At 43.1% G+C, this 23,160-nt stretch overlaps 1 protein-coding gene across 1 annotated transcript in view; it reads right to left on the reverse strand.

The window, feature by feature from the left end:
• Positions 1-4,552, reverse strand: part of LOC124594253 — a 54,015-nt gene extending 49,463 nt beyond the window's left edge. The window contains exon 1 of the mRNA XM_047132617.1: positions 4,502-4,552. Coding sequence (XP_046988573.1) covers positions 4,502-4,552 — 51 coding nt within the window. The remainder of the gene's footprint in view (positions 1-4,501) is intronic.
• Positions 4,553-23,160: the final 18,608 nt, after the last annotated feature.

Genomic DNA, 23,160 nt, shown 5'->3' on the forward strand with positions numbered 1-23,160 from the left:
TTAAATCCAAAATCTACAGGCAGAATACTTTCCGCAGTGATACTTTAATTGTGTATCGGACTGCAACTGCTAGAGCGTGCCTTACATATACATTGACACTTTGTGCCTTGCATACCAGAATTAGTACTAGAACGCAAAAGAAAATACTTTCTGATACTCTTTCCCATGAATCTATTGCAGAGGATATTTCAGATTTCTGGAGAAGAACAAAGTGAACTTTTTCAAAAACAGTTGCAAGGTGCAAGGAACGTTGACACTTCTGCTATATGGTTTGAAAACTTGTGTTTGAAGCGGACAGTGGCAGACTGATCAGACAATTGATTCAGCTTTTTTCAATTAGTTTTATTCGTGTGTTGTCTTGCTGCGGCATAAGATGTAGCATAAATCGGTAAATGTGTTACTACATTAATCAAAAAAGTAATTGTAATTCGTAAAATCAAACCTCTGAATTGCTTCGATGTCTTCATTTAATCCGACTTGATGGTGATGCCAAACACTCCAGCTGTACTCAAGAATGGCTCGCACTAATCTTCTACACGCAGTCTCTCTTACTTTGTATATGAGTTAGACTTTCATACAATTCTCCAATAAACCGAACACGACCACTACCTTCCCTACTGCCGACATCACGAGCTCGTTCCATTTCATATCCTTTTGCAACGTTACGTCTAGATATTTAATCAGCCTGACTGCGTCAAGCAATACGTCACTAATAATGTTTCGAACACTGGGGGACTGTTTTTCCTAACCATGATTAACTTACATTTTCATACATTTAGAGTAAGCTGCCATTCTTGACATCAAGTAGAAATTAAGTCTAATGCATCCTGATCTTCCTACAGTCACTCAGGGACACTTTCACGTACACTACAGCTTCATCAGGAAACAGTCACAGATATTAATTTCAATTGCGTTTGGTTTCGCCTTTATGTAAACCAGGAAGCTGAAATAACGTTGAAATTAATGTCAGACGGAAGTCAGTTAGATGTAAATCAGAATAAAAAATATTGTGGAAATAAAAAAATAAATAAAACGCTAATGCAATGGTCAAATAGACTGTGAAATCTCTCAGCGTCTGGCTGGTCGCCTCAAGACTAGGAGAATGGAAAATAAAGCACCTGGTCTTGTAACCTAGTTAGCTCTTTCAGCGGCGGGGGATACGGTTCACTTTGTCGAATAAAGGGGGATGCAAACGTTCAGTATCTGTCAAACCAACATATTGAAGAAGCAAGCCTCGCGACAGCAATGTCGGCAATGCGATTTCACAAGATTAATCTACACAGATTAAGTGTACAGGGGACACCCGTGTCAGACGTCAAGTTCTTACAGAGTTACCTATAAGGAGAAAGATTCCACGTGAGGCCCGTGGTCGGCGTCTCCACTCACCGTGTCATCACAAAGTGTTTCCCAGGGCTCTGTTCTCGGCCCGCTGTTGTAAGCGTTCTACACGGCGAACATGCCTCAGACCGTGCGGGTGCAGCTAGCCTTATACACTAACGACATCGTTGTGTTCACGTGCAGACATGATGCGCCGACGACTTCAACTGATAACTGCGCAGAGTGAGCTAGGAAATGGCAACACTCATATAAAGCCTCAAAAACGTATAATATCGTAGTTACTCAGAAGGTGGTGCTCAAAGGCTTACAAAAAACAAATGGTGCATGGAGAATCCGTCGAATGGTCCCTTTCAGCCAAACATCTTGGCGTCACGTTGGACAGCAAACTGCCGCGGCGCCAATACTCTCTCCGGGTCAGAGGAAAGGCATTCGAAAGACTATGTGAACTTTACCCTCTCTTATACTCCACGTCTTCTCTTCGATGTTATCTACGGCTCAAGTTTTTTTTAAAATGTGGAATATGCGGCCGCTGTATGGGGAAACACTGCAGAATGGAAAATAGGGATGCTGCAGACAATACACAACCATGCCTTTTAATGTATATTAACACAACTCACGAAATGGCCGAGACGCCGCTTCTCGCGAGCACTTCAAGAAATCGGCGCGAGAGTTCTATGAAAAAACTGCCCACAACAGCAATCGAAAAATTCGCGCTCCGGGCTACAAGAATAGTCAGCGCGAGGTAGCGAAGTGGCCCGACCTGTCGCGCACGCAGAGCGTTGCTGCGCTACGGGCCCAGCACGAAATGACGACGGCAGCGACTGAAACGAGGCGCTTGGTATCCGTCTAAGCCTGGAAGATCAGAACTTATAGCTACACGCATCAACAAAAATTTTGCATTACACCTTTATCTGGAAATTCGTGGCACGAAAAACAAAACTTGGCTCTGCGGCATTTCCATTGTACCCAGATCACCAAAAAATGAAAAAAATAATTAAGTAATTTTAAAAAAAATTTATAACGACAAAGTCGTCGGATTCCCATTTTTTTTTCGCGGCACACCTGAGGAACGTCAATACGTGGTGGAACGCCCCCATCTCAAATGTACAGTGGCGCACGATCAGTGATATTATCAATCCAGCCCTGGTCCAAACTGCCCCACTCTTCAATGGCGATAATGCTTAAGTGGTGCAGAGTACGTAGTCGAATACAGTTCGTTTCAACTGATTCCACACACTTTCGATAGGGTTGACTGTTGGGGAGCATGTAGGCGGCTCCATTTTGTTGATCCTAGCCTGTTGAAGGAACGTGTTCACGACAACAGCACGGTGAGCATGCGAGTTATCATTCATTAACATGAAATTGTCACCAAAATATTGACGACAGGATACCACTATTGGTTCCAGAATCTCGTCCGTGTACTGTAGAGAAGTGAGACTGCTCTCAACAACAACGAGAGTGTGCAGTGGTCCCATGCAATGCCATCCCAGAATATCATCCCACCGCCATCTTATTGGAGCTGTGGGAAACAGTGTTCAAGGCGATCGGTATTACAGGGTTTTCTTCAGACATCTTATCTGCTGTTTTCAGAGTGCAAACAGATACTATTTTCGTCTGTAAACAACCCCTGACACCAATCCTGGTGCTACGGTCGCAGGTTCGAATCCTGCCTCGGGCTTGGATGTGTGTGATGTCCTTAGGTTAGTTCTAGGCGACTTATGACCTCAGAAGTTAAGTCGCATAGTGCTCAGAGGCATTTTTGAAGCAATCCTGGGGCGCCTATTCTGCACGATTTCTTTCACATCTGTAACGGAGTCCATGGTGTTGTGGTGTACAATGTGACGATAGCTATGCCCGTCTGTAATGGAGATTTATGTCACACAATGTTCTCCTAACAGTTTGATACGACTCATGACGTCCTGCAGCCTCTTAGAACACCAAAATGAGTTCTGCAGCACATAGCCCACAGTTTCTTTGACTCAAATGTCGGTTGATATCGATCATCCTGTGCACCTGTCGCCGGCCGCGGCGGTCTAGCGGTTCTAGGCGCTCAGTCCGGAACCGCGTGACTGCTACGGTCGCAGGTTCGAATCCTGCCTCGGGCATGGATGTGTGTGATGTCCTTAGGTTAGTTAGGTTTTAGTAGTTCTAAGTTCTAGGGGACTGATGACCACAGATGTTAAGTCCCATAGTGCTCAGAGCCATTTGAACCATTTTTTTGCACCTGTCGACTATGTACAGCCCTCGAGGTGTAAGTGCTCACACCGATTGCATGTCCACACGACATTACTTTGACGCTATCGCAGACGTCGAGCAAGTTCACTGTTTGACAAACCTGCACGTAACGTAGTGATGTTGACCCGATCATTAATGAGACTGTCCCTCGAGGCATGATGGATTTTCACTCTACTGTTCCACAGGCGTCTCTGATGCGTCCGTACTGGTGCTTTACCGTCAACTGAAATGCTGCAGTCCATTCGAGTCCGGCGTTCTGTCCGTACTAGCGCTCATGGTAATTGTGTATTAAACAAATAATAAATGTCGTGTGACGAGGGCCTCCCGTCGGGTAGACCGTTCGCAGGGTGCAAGTCTTTCTACTTGATGCCACTTCGGCGACTTGCGCGTCGATGGGGATGAAATGATGATGATTACGACAACACAACACCCAGTCCCTGAGCGGAGAAAATCTCCGACCCAGCCGGGAATCGAACCCGGGCCCTTAGGATTGACATTCTGTCGCGCTGACCACTCAGCTACCGGGGGCGGACTATTAAACAAATGAAACTACATGGTTCCAGAGCCCTTCCCACGTCTCAGACATCTATGATGTATGTATGCGCATTGAAGCGACGAATGAAAATTTGTACCACGGCTAGGATTAGAATCCAGGTCTCCTGCTCTCTAGGCAGATGCGCTAATCAGTACGCCACCCTGGCACAGTGTCCGTGCAGTCAGCACTCCTCCCTCCTCAATCCAAATTCCCAGTCTCGCCTCAGCCCACTAGGTGTATGTTTACAAACAACGCCAAGGGTGACCCTCCGATCGGTACAGGAACAGTCACAACAGCAACACACCTGCACAACGAATGGGGGTGATGCAGCACCCTTGTCGGTGTGTGTACGTTAGCAGTGGCCGTGTCGGCGGGGCGCGCAGCGCTGTTTACCTGCGAGCCGGTCTGCGCGCACGCCGGGACGGAGCAGGCGGCGCCGGACATGCTGGCACTGCGCTCGCACTCGGCACTCACTGGCTGCGCTTGGCGCGCCCGCTCCGCGCTCCGCCGGCCACGCCCTAGCGTGCGGCGCCCCACCCACGCCGCCACCATTAGCTGATCACAGCCCTGCTGCCCCGCACGAACGCCTGCCAGGGCACAATCTGTCATCCCGCTATCACGACTTCTCCGTCTCGGCAGTCAAAAAGGTCCGAAAAAAACGAGGTTTTCCTCACTCACTCTGCTTGTGTAAGGCGCCTTTGCAACGTGTACTAACCGATCAAAAATTCCCAACAGGTCAATATAATGCGTAATTGACCATTAGATGTCACGAGAGACGGACCCGTCAGTATAAAACGAGGCGGGGAGTATGTAGCTGTCAGTAAAGAAAGAGCAACAGCAGAAAGGGTCCTTCAGCAGTGCTCAGTGAATTCGAAGGTCGATTGCTCATTGGCTCTCACCTAAGTAAGAAATCCATCAGGGGCTTTCCAACCCTTCTAAGGCTGCCAAGTTAACCGCTGGTGACGCGAAGGTGAAGCGGAAACGTAAATGAACAACCACAGCTTAACCAAGACTATACTGATGGACAAGGACTCTTGAGCATTATGTAGCGTGGTTGCAAAAAGATAGCACGAAATCAGACGAAGGAATGACTCGGGAGTTTCATAGTGCCACCAGCAGTCTATCTGGCACCATGATTGTGTTTATGGAATTAAAAATAATGGTGTACAATGGTCGAGCAGCTCCTCATAAGCTACGCATTTCTGCAGTCAATGTTCAGCGAGATGGATGACTGGAGACAAGTGATCAGTCACGCTATACCCAATGACAGTCCGTTGGTAGGGTTTCGGTTTAGCGAATGCCTGGATAATACGACCTGTCATCATGTGTAGTGCCAACAGTGAAGTGCACAGAAGGTGGTGGTATGGTTTAAGGGTTAGGTTGTGGTCCCCTTACTGCGCTTAAAACACGCTAAATCGGAAGCATATGAACACATTTTGCACCGTTATAATGCGCACAGTAGGCGAAAGTCCGAAGACGATAGTTGCTTTTAGCAGCATGACAATACGCCCTGTCATAAAACAGCATCCGTTAGGCAATGCTTTGTGTCCAGTAACATTCCCGAAACAGACTGGCACGTGCAGAGTCTCGACCTCAACCCAATGGATTACCTTTGGGATAAGTTATAACGTCGACTTCGCTCCATATCTCAACGCCCAACATCATTACCTTCAGTGGTTCCAGCTATTGGGGAACTGTGGACTGACATACCTCCAAACATTCAGAATCCTCTTCAGTTGAAACTTCCGAGCTGAGAGGCCGTGGTCGATGTATAAAATTTCCACCTAACGTTTCGTCTCCATCTGCGGGAGACACCTTCTGAGGTCGTCCTCACTGAAAGCGTCTCCAACAGAGTTGAAGCCGTCTTAAAGATGGACACACCCCGTATTAATATCGATTTATATGTGTCCGGATATTTTTGATCAAATACTGAACTGTCAGTTAACATTTGTTTGTTACATAGTGTAACACACACCCATCAGTGTATGTTAAACCATGTAAAGGACATGAGATAGCAATATGCACGTGTATAGATAGCGGTACTATCGCGTAAACAGTGTATAAAAGGGCCGCGCATTTGTACTCAGGTGATTCAAGTGAAAAGGTTTCCGACGTAATTGTGGCCGCAACACGAGAATTAACACACTTTGAACGCGGAATGCGTTGGACATTCCATTTCGGAAATCGTTACGGAATCCACAATCTCAGGAGTGTACCGAGAATACCAAATTTCAGGCATTACGTCTCACCATCAACAATGCAGTGGGCGACGGCCTTCACTTAACGACCGATAGCAGTGGGGTTTGCGAAGAGTTGTCAGTGCAAACAGACGGTTGCGAATGGTCCTCGCCGATACCCCAGGAGCAACAGTGTCCCTAATTTGCTGGGAAGTGGCGGTGCGGTCCCCTACGGCACTGCGTAGGATCCTACGGTCTTGGCGTGCATCCGTGCGTCGCTGCGGTCCGGTCCCAGGTCGACGGGCACGTGCACCTTCCGCCGACCACTGGCGACAACATCGATGTACTGTGGAGACCTCACGCCCCACGTGTTGAGCAATTCGGCGGTACGTCCACCCGGCCTCCCGCATGCCCACTATACGCCCTCGCTCAAAGTCCGTCAACTGCACATACGGTTCACGTCCACGCTGTCGCGGCATGCTACCAGTGTTAAAGACTGCGATGGAGCTCCGGCAAACTGGCTGACACTGACGGCGGCGGTGCACAAATGCTGCGCAGCTAGCGCCATTCGACGGCCAACACCGCGGTTCCTGGTGTGTCCGCTGTGCCGTGCGTGTGATCATTGCTTGTACAGCCCTCTCGCAGTGTCCGGAGCAAGTATGGTGGGTCTGACACACCGGTGTCAATGTGTTCTTTTTTCCATTTCCAGGAGTGTATAATAGACCGCACAGCTGAACTATAGGGCCATAACAAGAAAAGCGCCACGCATTGGGTAAATGAGCACCTTAATATCATGATCAGTGGAACTGTCAGCACTCCCGCTAAGTATGGCATCCACCGTGGGACAAAGAGGTATCATCAAGTTTCTTACACAGACCTTCCTCAAGGCGTGTGGTGCACATCAGATTGTGAACAATACGTGGAGCTCATCGTATCAACAAAGCGGAAGACACTATGCAGGTATAGTACCAAGAATTCCTGCAGGAATATGATATTCCCTTTGAACGGTGCTCTCTCCAAACTATGCGTTTTCATGAACTTCGCTGTCTATCTGCGTTTGGATTCCCGCCTTTGTCGCGATTACGTCATGGTTCTTCTTCCTTCTACGTGTGGCAGCAGTGATGTGTATCGATGTTTGCGCCGCGTACCATCTTTGGTTTGGTGCATATAGTTTCCGACAAGGGGGTCTGGAGTAAGGCAGTCGGTTGTTGCGGACGAGGGAAGTTATCTCCGCATGGTGCAGTAGGCTGAGGCCGCTGGCAGCCCCTGCGCCGTGTCGGAGCGTGTGTGGAGCTGTCCGATCGCCACGAACTTCGTGGCGTGGTTTCAACTACCCAAGCCACGTCCATTCATATTGTGGTAGTACGTTTCGGTGGTTTGCTGTTGGGAAGGTTTTCCGGTGAGCAACACCGAATGGTTCTACTGCTGAAATTTAGCTGTCATGCGGTGCAATTAACTATTTTGGTTAAATACGATTTGAGTGCACCAGTGAAATTTTCTGTCTTGTGGCCATTAGTGTTCTGGTTACCTGCCCTGGGCACTGACTTAAATTCAGGCAGTGTTCTTTGAGCGAAGTTAACTATTGCTGTGTTTCAGATGCAAGTGCACCAGTGGAATTTTCTGCCTAGTGGCCGTTAGCGTTCCGGTTACCTGCCCTGGCCACTAACGTAATTTCAGGCAGCGTCCTTTCCTCATATATCGCCTCTGTCCAACATGATGTGTAATTTTGACAGCTAATACATATTCCATTGTGGATTATCACGTTTATAAAAATGTTCAAATGTGTGTGAAATCTTATGGGACTTAACTGCTAAGGTCATCAGTCCCTAAGCTTACGCACTACTTAACCTAAATTATCCTAAGGACAAACACACACACCCATGCCCGATGGAGGATTCGAACCTCCGCCGGGACCAGCCGCACAGTCCATGACTGCAGTGCCTCAGACCGCTCGGCTAATCCCGCGCGGCTCACGTTTATAACATTGCCGGTTTGATTACTCATGTACTGATTGACGGGAAGCAAGTCGTTGGTCAGTAGGTCCGTGGCTGCCCCCTGTTGGGTTCCGACGGATCAAGTATAGTTGGTCTCACCATCTGTCTCACCTAAGTGAACGAGGGCAGACCGACCTCCCTGGAGGCCTTCTGAGTGCCACAAGTGTTTTATATTCTGTTTTCAGCTATTTTAAATTTTAGGATCATGGTTATTTGTTTTGTTTCTTAAAATTTTGCAAAACTAATTATTAAATTTTTTCAAGCTTAAACACTGCGGCCTTTAAAGATTATCGAATATATTTTAAAATTTTGAAGTTTAATTGTGGCCCTCAGCTATTGGTATTGCACCTTGCATATGTTGCTTCTTTAAATTATTTTACTGGTGTCTTAACTGGATTTTTATCTTGTTGATTTTTAAGATTTCTTGTTGTCAAACATGCCGGACTTCTGCCTTTAAAGGTCTATGGTAATATATTATGAAGTTTTGGAATTTAATTGTGGCCCTCAGCCATTTGTATTGCACAATGACGCAATTAAAACTCACTGACATATACTTTGGCTATTTCGGCGCTCAGCCGCCACCTCTTTGAGACATAAACTGTAGTCACTTCCTAGAACTCTCAAGGCTTTTGTTCTTCCTGATAGAAGTATAACTGAACGTGGAAACACCGCAGGATATGTTTGGTTACCCTGTGACCAACGAGTTACTTCCTGAACGACACAGAATGAGCTTACAAAATTCATCTGATATATTTGTATCATTTCTATTAAATAACATGAGTGATTTTCACATAAAGTGTGAAATAAAGTTATCAATTTATGGCTTTGAGTCCAGGGTAATCATTCGACGTGGAAATTGCACTTAATCTCGTCTTTTTCATTGCAAGCTCTTCTGTCCTTGCCAACACTGAAGCCATAAGGGAGACAAAAATGCTGCAGTACTGAACTAACTGTGAGGTAAAATTGTCGCTTGTAAAGCCGGGGCTGCTTTTGAACCCCAGGTTCAAGTATCATTGAAGGGTACATTTTAGCCGTTTGGTACAGAGCTACAAGCAATCAGATCGTAAATCAATAAGGAAATTTAATTTTATTTATTTTATTTGTGAAATGCCACATTTCCATACTTCTTCATTGTGGCACCATGACAGCAGGTAACCACAGACTGTTTCAAAGTCCAGAATGAGTAATATCTTGCTAACTCACACTCTTGTCACAGGAACTTTGTTTTATTACAGTAGACTTTCATCGTAAGGATATCGTGGTAATTTGAATTGCATTTGAATTAGATCAGTGCATATTTTAATAGCGTTGTCCAATATTTTATTGAACACAACAGTAAGCATCACAGAGAAATTAATACTCAATAGTATATTCTCTCGCGTTATATAAAACAGTCTGACAAAGCTCAGGCAGTTTACCGATTCCACACCTGTTAAACCCTACTGGATCTGGGATAAACATGCTGTCAAACCAAGTTTGAAGGACATTTTTGACTGTTTTTTGATAAAGAGCTTGAAAGGTAAACATCAAGGGCATAAGATCAGACGAATAAGTGCGTGAGGGACAACTTTTCAAACTCCTGGATAGTTTTGTTGATGAAATCGGCAGACAGCGTTATCGTGTAGCATCAGCGCGTGATGAAGTATTGTAGGTCGTTTTCCTTACACTGCAACCAATACGTTCTTAAGTATGGGCAAAAACTAATAGCTACATTATACTCTCCCTTGGAGTGGTTTTGCCGGCCGCGGTGGTCTAGCGGTTCTAGGCGCTCAGTCCGGAACCGCGCGACTGCTACGGTCGCAGGTTGGCATCCTGCCTCGGGCATGGATGTGTGTGATATCCTTAGGTTAGTTAGGTTTAAGTAGTTCTAAGTTCTAGGGGACTGATGACCACAGATGTTAAGTCCCATAGTGCTCAGAGCCATTTGAACCATTATTTTTTGGGGAGGTTTTCGTAATGCACAACATCCTTTTTGAGCCACTAGAGGCAAAATATTATGTTCATACTGCCCTTTGCTCCAGGATATGTCTTTTGTTAGCACTCAGCCAATAATTCTTCTTCATAAATCAATATAAAGACTTTATAAGTAGTCACCAGCAGGAATATTGCATTGGAGCTTTCAATGAACCAACTGATGTCGATCAAACAAAAATGCATTAATAGTCACCTCTCTGATGGCCCGCCCAGCTAGCCGTACTGTCTAACGCGCTGCTTCCCGAGCGGGAAGGCGTGCCGGTGGCCTGTGGATGGTTTTTAAGGCGGTTTTCCATCTGCCTCGGCGAATGCGGGCTGGTTCCCCTCATTCCGCCTCAGTCACACTATGTCGACGATTGCTGTCTGCACGAATGTGTACACCATAATCACTCTACCAAGCAAACATTTGGGGTTACACTCGTCTGGTATGAGACGTTCCCGGGAGGAGGGGAGGGGGTTCCACTGGGGGCCGAACTGCACAATAACCGTGGGTTCGGTGTGGGGCGGCGGTGGGGTGAGTGGACTACTGTGGCCTGTTGTGGGGTTGTGAACCACTGAGGCCTACGGCGGGGACGAAGCCTCTTCGTCGTTTCTACGTCGCCGGTTGAATACACAACATACACAACTCTTTCATTTTTATTATTTTAAATTAGAGCATGCAGTATTACTTTTCCTGACGTCAGTCTTGCTTATTGAATTCAGATGTCAGAAGACGCTTAAATGGTCGCACTTCATCATATATGTCTGTTTTCGAAGCTCCCTGAATGTGCAAAATCTTGCGTTCCAGAACCCTCTCTCTTGACGCAAAAAATCATTTTCTGATGTGTTTTGCCCAAAAGAACTTGCCCCATACACACAACACAAAGGTTCAGAGCTGTTCCTGCTGCCTCCATCCCTCTACTAAACCAAAAGCGAACAACATGTCGGAAATGTGAGATCTATTTTCACTTGCGACTATATTTTATCACATTCGAACAACATTCATAAGTTTCAGTTATGCAAAATTCATATCTTAACTGCGAGGTAAATGCGAGAACTTCAAATAAGGATTGATTAATACACTCATAGCACCACGCCACGTGCACCTAGTCGGAGGCAACTGACGTTGGAGGCGGGAGGCGTATGGCCAGTAGCCAGTAGCTGCTGTGGGGCGAGGAAACCCTCGAGTGTAAACGGTACTGATGTTGACGTAGCCACGAGTTGTTTGGCGGAAATGTTTCTGGAATGTTTTAGTCTTACAGATGGATTAGGAAATGAAACAAGTTATGTTAGAGGTTCCATCAGACTGATAACATTAGCAGATATCCGATATGAGATTTACAAAACTAGGGAATGGACTGAACTGGAGCATGCGACTTTATGTTTACAGAGCACAAAACCTACCACTCGACCACGAGCAGATACGCTACTCACATATCTCACATATTACACAAACTGGCTGATAGTGGAGTAGGTAAAGCGGTGAGTTTGTAATCTCTTGTTATCGGGTTCGAATTCTGCCGCTTCTACAAATTTTAATTCTTTGTAAACAAATAATTATTAGTTTAGGAGGACAACTTCAATTGTAACGTTCAAAGTACACTTGGAAATGAAGTACCATACTTCTTGATAGAGCCTACGGGAACGATGCGGGAGACCCGCACCGCCGTACTAAGCAAGTTTCTAATGGAGATGGTTTGCCGTTGCCTTCCTCCGACAGTAATAGGGATGAATGATGATGAAGACGACACATCAACGCCCAGTCATCTCGGGGCAGGTGAAAATCACTGACTGCGTCCGGAATCGAACCCGGGACCCCGTGCTCGGTAAGCGAGAACACTACCGTGAGATAACGAGCTGCGGATAAAGTACTCTTAGTATTGTAAACATTTGTGTATGTAGCTTCCAATGCTCGCTGTAGGAAGACGAGCATAAACCTTCTCCCCGGTTTCCCTATTATAAATATACCTCAGTTTGTGGTTGAACCTAGCCTTTGGTTGTTAATCGTTTTGTGTTTTTAGCAGTACCATACCCTTAGACGTTAAACTCTGTTTCAGCTAACGATTTCCACAGCTACGTGAACACAACGTGCGATACCTCTTAGGCAAACTATACTGCAGTGCTATCAGACGAAAGATCGCTCTGGCCCAGACTGTACGGACTTTGTTTTTAAACCTTTTCCGCCCTGCATAATAAGCCTTTCTTATTCGGTAAATATGAGACAACTGTTGCTTAAGACGTTTTAAGATTAAACTAAATTCCATCACCTACCACTACAATAAAAGAAATCTTCTTAACAGCGCTAAATAGCGGTTTGTGAAGAGAATACTGGCCGCATTTTGCCGCATTTCGCTGATCAGAAGGGGAAAGCATAGCGACCAGAAGACTAATCTCCCGAATGGAGGGACGAAATGGAACCTCTCATGTTGGGAGATCATGTGACTTTTATTTCAGTGATTACAAAATCAAATGAAACGAAGAATGAAGTTGGCAGCACCAGCATACTGTTGGTGTCAGTATGGCGTTGCAGTACCTGGTGCCAGAAATGATGCAGGGCCATTTTAGGACAGGAATACACAGAAGTGGAAGATACGCCATTATTAAATTCTGCAATTCGTGTGCACTGCTTGCACAATAAATTACTGTTGCAGTATAGTTACAGAGCCCAATAAGTCAACTGCATATTTTCCGGTGGGAAGAGAGCAGTGGTAAACAGTCTTTGCTAATCCGTTTACTGAAAATGGTGTTCCAAAGAATTAGAAGGCCTTATAGTGGTAACGCTGAAATATTTTTCTATATTGTGAAGTGGATACAACAGTTAGAGTAATTCCATGAAAATGTGAACCTGGACCACGTAAAATCAGTTTATTTTCTGCAATATTCTCTTCCTTGTACAACTTGAAATAGGTGACGTCGACCAAGCCATCTGGAAGAGAAATGTCTTGACATTTAATAGAAGACATTAACATTCTCTGGCTGAGCAAACAGCGAGTACTGCCAATTTTAGCATTTTACAAGCGTCGTTGCTAAGCGCAAGTAAATAAGTAGTGCAACGCAATTTCTGTTATGAAGTAATGTCTTCATCCGTTAATTTAGTTTTAATGTAATCTACGAATAATTGAAGATATGCTATATTAATTTGAAAAGTACACCCTAGACATGGAAATAACTAAATAACTTCTTGTTTTGGTCCATCTGCCACAGAACGCAGCAACGATTTGCTGGGAACTAAAATTTACCATTTTTTGGACAACTGATTCTAAAAATGACCAAGAAGCATTTAAATCTTCCTTCAAGCACGCGTGTAGCAGCAGCAGAATGAAGAATTAATAGCGATAATGGCAATATTAATCAAAGCATTTGGTAACTTCATGCTCTGCGATGGTATTTCTCCATGTAATTTTTTTTAAATAACGAAAATTTCAAAAAGCTTTCGAATCGGCGGTGGCTAAAAGCGTCTTTACATCACGCTGACATGAGAGCAGCATAATTTCCTAGTCATAAATCTGCTGACAATTAACCAGTTAATAAAGAACTGAATCTTTTTTCCCTGTGTATAATCTGTAAGCTAAGCGCATCATAAGTTACGACACAGTCATGAATGTAGCAAATGTGGGCTTGAGTCACCTCGTGGATTCATCCTAGTTTCTTGTGTGCGAGGTATGTGTTCGATTCCCACATCCACCATGTGTTTGAAGCACACAAGAAACGATCTCCTTCACCTCTAGTACTGCCAAGTGAAGCACGTCAAGTTCCACAGTAGTTCAGATTCCGCGTTATAAACATCATATCCCTTCCTATCAACTGGGGCAGTGCCGGTTTCGTTTGGACCATAGCAGAGGCGTAACTCGCAGCAAAAAGATCCTCTGTCGCCAGTGAGCTCCCTTACACAGGAAACTTTATTTTATATAATGAGACAATTATCACTTCAGGCCACAGGCCTATTATTTTATTTGAACTTGAGTCGTTGAAAAAATTAGTGCCGGGCTGAGATTCGACGTATCTCACCCACACGGAACGATATAGCTCGATGATTTTGTTGTTTTGTTCAAGACTGCAAACTCCCCTAGGTCTCCACAAAAGGCACGGATGTGGGTTCAAATCTTCGGCAGCACAAAAATATTCATGGTTTCATTTCGAGCTTCAGCATATGCACAACAAACTACTAGTGATAAATAATTTTCATTTTAATGTCTCTTCATGTTCTGTCGACAGCAACGATAGATGCCGTTATATCTAGTCAAACGTGCACACATCTCACTACTGGTTAACAAACAATTTGTGGATAGAAAACAACGGCGACAGATGCCAGGACTCGATGCTCCGTCAGGCAAAAAAATTGTATCATTTCAAATTCTAATATCTCGCTACTGGTGAAAAAATCCGATATCTTACATCTGATTTTACTTTGGTAACAATCCGATTACGGGCTGGGTTCGAGACCCCATCACATAAACTTACATCATGCCACTTAGTTTTAAGCACGTGCACAATTTCTTACTTGAAATCATATTAAACGTTTTTTGTGGTTGCTTAACAGAGAGATAAGGATCCGAGGCAAAGCACAAAAATTTTCGAGTTCAGATTTGCTAACTGATACTGGTGAAAACTTCGATATTTCACGACTCTGCATGCCTAGTCACCAATGACGGACTTCGATGTGATCGAGTCTCGCTCAGGCAAGGAAGTTTTCCTTAGTCACAGTTGCTATAGGTCCGTGTCTTCAATCCGGATCCTGTACAGAAAAGGTCGTCATATCATTTAAAGTTCAAACAGGTGGACAAGTAATTGCTCAGTCATGAATAGAGAGAAATTACTGGCGGTTCGATGTTGATTTTGAGGTCTCCATAAAGCGTCTTCCGCTGTTAATCACATTGCTTTCAACTGCTCAGTTCAACATACAGTTTATGACAAACCACTCGTATCTGGAACAACGTTTCACAGGTGTGGTAAAACCATTTAAAGAACAAAAATACTTCGAATGGTCAGAGAACTTTATGGGTCCAGATATTGTCTCAGAATATCTTGCGCATAAAAATATTTAGTTTTACTTGAAGACAGCTGGAATGGCTTCTGTGACGGGGTTACTTAACTTAAATTCTGATGAATGTGGTAGTGATTTTAAAGTGTCTCTTACTGTACTTAAAATTGAGTTTACAAGCTTTATGGGCTGCCTGATCTCTAATGACACATTTTCCTTGTGTTTTCAACATCGTGGTGTTGCTTTACATCTGGACTGATTTCCTTAAAGAACAGTGTTCTCTAGTGATCTGTTGTGGTACCCATTTTGTATAGTCAAACGACTGTACTGCAAAGAGATCTTCAATTTATCAACTTTATGTGGGCTGCGAAATGCAATTCAGGTCGTTCGCATAATTCTGATTGTGATCTATCGATTTCTGTCCCATTCCTTCGTGGTACGTTGTCTTTCTTTTCCTTAGAATGTAATTTCAGACAACTTATGGAAATACAGCTGATTAATGCCTTCAACAACCGCTGATATTTCGACAGGTGCACTCCCTGTTATTTTCAAAGTACAAATGCAACAAGAGAGCGCTGCGTAAGCAAATTTAAAACCTCGGTATGCGGAGCTACCCAACCAGGAACCGTAATACAGCATACGCAGAAAGACAAAAATGGCTCTGAGCACTATGGTACTTAACATCTGAGGTCATCAGTCCCCTAGAACTTAGAACTACTTAAACCCAACTAACCTAAGGACATCACACACACCCATGCCCGAGGCAGGATTCGAACCTGCGACCGTAGCGGTCGCGCGGTTCCAAACTGTAGCGCCTAGAACCGCTCGGCCACACCGGCCGGCTTCGCAGAAAGACAACATGCACACTGTAAACGCTACCGTCTCTACACAACCAAAGATGACCGACGTCCGAAGTTACCAATAGCGAATAGTAATTATGAACGGGTGAGCAAGTAGCATTAACACTGTCTCTCTCTAATGTTTAACCAGAGAGAGAGCAGATTTCCAAGCAGAATTTATGAGGTCCCTTGCTGCTTTAATATCAACTGGTTCCTTAATAGAGCGTGCAGCTGTCGAAATATTCGCCGTTGTCGAAGTCGTCATCAGGTTTCATTCCCTTAAGTTGTTTGAACATTTTATATGCAGCGAGAAACTAAATTTTCACTTTGCCTCCTTGGAGGGGAACTGTCTCTTTAATTGCGAAGTCAGATAAACTTGGCAATAGGCGAGTGAAACAGCAACGTGCAATTTCGTTTTTGTTACGCTGTCGGGTCCATAATATTGTTTCAACGTTTGCCAAAGTTGTGCATCGTATTGATTCTCCTGTCGCTAACCGCATCAGGCAACGCGCTAGTTCAGATTTTGTTCTTGAAAGGTTTCATTATAGTCGCCGACAGTTGGATTTTCTTTCTAAGGAATTATTTCACCTTTATTTAATGATATTTTCGACAACTTCGGAATTTTCTTGGGATTGGCTGCACACTGATTCTTGGTCACAGTAAGACTGAAAAGTTCTGCAGTTGCCCGGCATTAGGCTAAATTTTAGTTTTGGCGTGCCTCGGAGCGTAGTACTAAATCTCAAAGTTCTGTGATAAGTCGCATGGAGAGAGCTCTGGATGATCCGTGCCAGGGTAAGGTGTAAATTTTGCACCGACGACCAAGCATTTACCATTTACTGAGTTCATAAGTTCTGTCGAGCAGGCTGTTTTTATAGTGCCTCCTGATGTTGCCAAGGATGTTAGAAAGGAAGCATGACTTACGCTGAAAGGACACGGTATTCCAAAAGTATCATTACAGCAGCTGGAAAAGCTACTTTTTGTTCAGTCACGGTGGATCCTGATATTGTTATCTTACCATGGACAAGGGAGATCCAGCGGTTGTGTTGGACAAGCAGCATTATGTTCAAAAGATGCAGTCTTTTCTGTCTGATCCAGCGTATCGTAGACTCAGTGCTGATCCTACAGAAAGGATCGAGAGAAAGGCTAACAATGTTCTGAAGAAAAGTTCGCCTTTGCAAGAGGCTATTAGGTGTTTGAACGGTTATTGCTCTGTCCCCCCTAGATTTATGGCGTTCCAAGGATCCAAAAGGAAGGGGTTCCTTTTCGGCCTAATGTCAGTAACTTCGGTGCTCAAATATACCGCGTTGCGAAACACCTTGCTACTCTGTTAAGCCCACTGATAGACCGATGTGTGCTTGACAGTCACAATTCACCAGATTTCGTACATCCATTATAAGGTCTGTGTTTGAATAACTCTGATATTTTAAGAGGTTTTGATGTATTTTCTCTCTTCACTCACGCTCCTCAGTCTGATTCGTTTTGGTCAACTGAAGTTAGGATTGGTTTTGAATTAACCAACCTCTTTCGACAGGTATTGATTTCCACTTACGTTTTATCCAATGACCATGCCTTTGAAAAGACAGGTGGAGGTTCGACGGGGAGCCGTTTGTCACCTAATATTGCTAGCCTCTTTATGGAAGATTTCGAGGAAAGTGTCCTGCATATGACGGCACTAAAACGTGCGTGATTTTTTATTTTAGATATCTAGACGATACTTTAGTTACTTAGCCTCATGGAAGTGGCAGTTTAAACAGCTTTTTAGAAAATCTGGATTCAGTTCACATCAGTATGCACTTCACGATGGAAGTGAAACAGGATGGCTGCCTTCCCTTCCTTGATGTATTTGTCAGGAAGAACGAAGATTATACGTTAGAAATTGCCGTTTATAGAGAGCCGCCTCACAACGACTTGTGCTTCAGGCTGACAGTTGTCACCATCCTGCTCAGCGTGAAGGAGTACTTTGGTTCATGAGGTCCATGTTCCTCAGACCCTGAAAGTTTATCAGATGAGTTAGCCCACCTTGAAGTCACCCGTCACCAACAGGTTATAGAGAAAGATAGCAGGCATGCGTTGTTTTATCGATCAACCTTTAATCGAGTGATTGGTGAAAATAACGAATTGGCATCTAAGGTTATGACCTTTTTGTCTTCCTCAGGTAGCATTTGCAACAGGATTCATTGTATTCTGGCGAAGCCCGGTTTGAAGTGTTTTTAGACAACCAATTAAGATTAGGGCCGTTTTAGATTCTGCAAAGGCTGACCTTGGTTTGCTAAAGCGGGTGTCTATGGTATCGCTTGCGATTGTGGCAGACCAGACTTAGGTGCCAATCCTTTATTTTCATCAACCACCGGATTAACTGTTGGTCGATAGCACAACGTATGGCTGATCTGTCTTCCTCTATAACCATTTTGACGACAGGTGGGTTGAGGCGTACCTTCAGCACCGCCAGAGTGGGTCTCACATTGTCGTACAAATTACTGAAATAATAAAGAGGTTGTACTTTTGATTCCCTCTGGCCCACCGCTCTCCACCAGGGCACATAAACACCCATTAAGGAGCAAATACAGTACAATCTAGGAGCAGTTTATCGCGTATAAGGAGGCATAGAAATTATATTGTCTGTTATTCAAGGATGCAGAACAAAACTGGTTTGGTTGTGGTGATCTTCTGACTCGCAGAAAAATGAGAGCTCTCATCAGGAGAAAAAGTTAATGACAAAGATAAACAAAAAAACTGCCAATTATTTCCCAAAAGCGAACTGTAAACAAGTGATACGAAATATAGTGTACTTTAAGACATTTTTTTCCTATTCTAAACAGACAGAAAAGGTTCGATAGGTCAGCGAAGACATTTCTGTATGGGAGGAAACCTCCATTAAAAATATTGCAAGGTCTGGTATCAGTAAGGTCGCAGCTCCACTACCAGACTGGGCTTGTATAGTGCCCGTAACTCTATCAGTCAACATTCTCTTATTAAAGGGCTACATAAAAATAAGTCGGATGGACAAAAACTAAGATGATTGAACAAGAAAAAGGATAAAGTCTTTGGAATTTGGGACAAACAACTTTTAACAACAATGAATGTTCGTGGTCTAGCCGACAAGCAAATAGAACTTATTAAAGAATTAGAAGAAAAAAACACGAAGGTACTCAATATGTAGGAGACTACGCCTTGGTTTATAGTGGAAACAGTAAACAACAAAGAGCAGCTAGTGTATTTTTAGAAATTATTGATAAGAACCAGGCTAGTAAGATAGAATATACACTTCGTTAATGTCAGAATACAGACTGATAGATTGAAAAAAAAAACTAAAAGTCACTTGACCATAATTGGAGTATATGCCCCTGAAGAAGACAGAAAGGAAGAAAATGGAATATTATGTGAAGAAATAAATAAAGAAATGAGTAACTAACAAAAAGAGATTATCTTATATATCTTATAACATCAGGAGATTTGAACGCCTCGAGTCAGCAAAACACCGATTGAAGATGTTACAGGCACTTTTTGTGAACATACTTTGAACGATTGCGGAGAGAATCTGTGATAGTTTGCAGCATTTAACAGATTAAGGAAAACAAACAGTTTCTTTAGAATAAAGGTTCAAAATGGCTCTGAGCACTATGGGACTCAACTGCTGAGGTTATTAGTCCCCTAGAACTTAGAACTAGTTAAACCTAACTAACCTAAGGACATCACAAACATCCATGCCCGAGGCAGGATTCGAACCTGCGACCGTAGCGGTCTTGCGGTTCCAGACTGCAGCGCCTTTAACCGCACGGCCACTTCGGCCGGCTTTAGAATAAAGACATCCATACGCGTACTTGGTGTGCAAGGGCCATAAATAGCTAATTGCATGACATTACGAGTAAAAAATTTTCATCACAAGTAAAATACGCAAGAGTCTATCGCAGAAGCGATATATCAACGGATCACTATTTGCTAATATCAAAAATACACCTTCTAACAAGGTGGAACAAAATGAAAAGCCATGAACGAGCGAATGGAGGAGTGCTTAAAATATACCTATTACAAGGAGAGAGTACAAAAACTGCATGAGTGAAGGTTATCTGCTTACCTATAAGAACAAGAAAGTAGCTAAGATATTAATGAGTAATGGGACAATATTATACAAGATGTGGGGACTATAGCTAACTAAGCGTTAGGTATAAAAGAAAAAGAAAATACCGAAAGAAAGACGGCAGAAGAATATTGAATGAAGAAATTTCAAACGCAATAATAGACACAAAATTAGATCTTCTACGCATGTTACAACAACAAACGGACGAAGCAGGGGAAATACATAGGGAAAAACGAAATGAAGAGAAAAATATTGTAAGAAAAACTCATCAAGAGCCTTGAGATACATTTACAAGCATCTTCGAATTCGATATATATATGAGAGACGAATAATGGGGTATAAAGTGCTCAACATCAAGATTGCTAAGAATGATAGGTAGCAAATGTAAATGTGATCTGAGAAAAGCAATGCATAGAATATTATAGAGAGTGGTGTCTATTCTTTCGGACATGTCCAAAAGAACAGACACCATGCAAATATGGAATGGAAGCGTGCTCAGATAGCCGAGGCGCTTAAGGCAGTTGCTTTCGTTAATCACGAAATATGGGTTCGAGTCCAGATCCGACACAAATTTTCATCTGTTGTGGCCCCAATACTAAAGCAAAAGTTTCTGCATCTAATTAACAGATGTTGGACTGTAATTTTGCAACATCCTGGTCGCATGCCCAAGTTATGGCTATATTTAAAAAAGGTGCTACAAACAGGTGTGAAAATTGTAGGGGAATAACTGTTTTGAACCCAGGATGTAAAACATATGCAAGGATGTTAAGTAAAAGAGTAAAAGCCATTACAGACATTTTATTATTAGAAGAACAAAACGGTTCTACAACTTCCACTTTCAAATTTAAGCAGATTACAGAAAACAAAAGCGAATATAACCTTGAAACTCATACAGCTTTCATTGATTACGTAAAAGCATTCTGCCGGGTAGGTAGTGAAAAATTGTGGGAAATCGTGACTCATAGAGAATATCCAAATTATCTAATTGAAGTATTATAATGTGTGTGTAACGACACAACAGTGACAGTAAAAGTCGGAAACGGAAAGTATAGTAAAAAGTTACGTATAAACCAAGATGTAGGGCAGGATTGTAGCTTCTCTCCTACTTTGTTTACAATTTATATAGATGATCTGATTAGAGAATGTATGTATTAAGTTAACGGAGACATTTGTATTGCACCAAATTTTAACTTACATCGTTGCTACTTGCTGATGACCAGGTAATTGTAAGTAAAACTGAAGACGACCTGGAAAGAGCAGTATATAGCGTATAAAGTGGAAGTTAAGTGAGAATTGTAATTTTAAAATTTCCAAAAATAACACAAAAACAATGGCCGTCTAAGATAAATGTAATGCTAGAACCAAAATTGTAATCATCGACACTGTATTAGCATAAGTTACGGGTTTCAAGTACTTAGGAACACATCTGAGCCATAAATACGAAAATGATTTTAAAAACAACTTGCCCGTGATCCAGCAAGCATGTGGTACAGCAAATAGAAGCCTACAATCTAAAACCAGAAAAGAAACACGAATGATATTCAACAAAGTAAAGGATGTGCCTGCTTTTCTATGTGCATCTGAAACATGGATGTTGTCACAAGCTGATAAAAACAAGATAGAGGCTACCGAAATCAAATTCTTAAGCATTTTTCAGAAAAAATTTCAAACAAAAAATAAGGGAAAAACTACGATTAAACTCTTTTGAAGAAGAAATTTGGACGAAAAAATAAGGGAAAAACTAGAGTAAGCTCCTTGGAAGAACAAATTGTAAACTAAAGAAATGACTTAAGAAAGCATGTTAATAGGATGCCGAAAGAGAGGATCCCACGAAGAATGTTGTACTATAGTCTTAAGGAAACAAGAGATCTGGAAAGTTCAAGGAAACGATGTTCAGACATGTATTGGAGCCAGAAAAGGCAACTTTGCCTAATCTGTACAGGGCGCAGAAAAAAATGTCTGCTTCGAACGAGCGATGACTAAGTAACGTGGTAGGCTTTCATATGTCACATGTAGTTTAGTATTGCCTCCAGCCGACACATACATGGATACAGATGAGCTTGCAAGGATCTCACGGCAGAATAGTGCAGAAAGCTAACAAGGACCGTTCGTGAAGCATCTTATGGGCAGAGTAGCTGACTTTCGTGTTTACTTGGCAGCGGAGATAGACCGGGCCAGTCAGTTCTTACGCTGAGATGGACTAACACGGATCTAACTCTTTGTTCCGCATGCTAGTTGTTTCAGTCATTCGAATTGGTCGTATTTAATTGTCTTCCCTATGCCAATATCTACGCAGTGTTCGGACTCTCTGTTTCCCCATAGACTGTCCTGCCCATTGTGGTGCTCCAAATTTTAGAGAACAGCGCCGTCCTTCGTTTCCGCTTGAGCGACACAGGTAGGCCATAAAAAGACATGATTTTATTATGTATTCTTTATATGATGTGCGTACTGAAATGTTTTTCTTCCGTTTGTTCCATGTCGCACGGGGAGATCATGGTAGGTAATCCAGCGGTGTTCTACCTACGCAGAAATCGGCAATGAGTGTCATTTACCACAAGAGCGCCGACCTTCTGCGACGTCGAGAACATAGTGTCACAATTGTCAGAATCTTCTATCCATATTATTAAACATTGATATTTGAGATGAATATGTGTGAACGCATCAGTTTCTGATGAGGTATTCAGCATGTAATGATGTTTGTATGTTAAGTTAGGTAAATAGTGTTATTTAAATGTGTGATAACTACATCTCTTGAGTAGTGTAGTAAAAGTACAAAGAACACGACAGAAGTTATCGCAACATGGAGTACTTCGAGATAACATTTAAAAGTCAATGATTGGTGCATTTAATGGAAGGATAGGTCTTCAATAGTAACCTTTTGTTGATCAATAAACACTGCTTTGAAGTTATTCGTGAGCTAGTTAATTTTGAAATACGATGTACCTCAGAACGTATGTTGAAAGTGAATAAGAGGCTGAAAGTGAGTAAGAGGCTGAAGTGGACTTTGGAAGGTTAGGGTACTCAAAATCT

The sequence above is a fragment of the Schistocerca americana genome, chromosome 2 (assembly GCF_021461395.2).
Source record: "Schistocerca americana isolate TAMUIC-IGC-003095 chromosome 2, iqSchAmer2.1, whole genome shotgun sequence".
Taxonomy (NCBI): domain Eukaryota; kingdom Metazoa; phylum Arthropoda; class Insecta; order Orthoptera; family Acrididae; genus Schistocerca; species Schistocerca americana.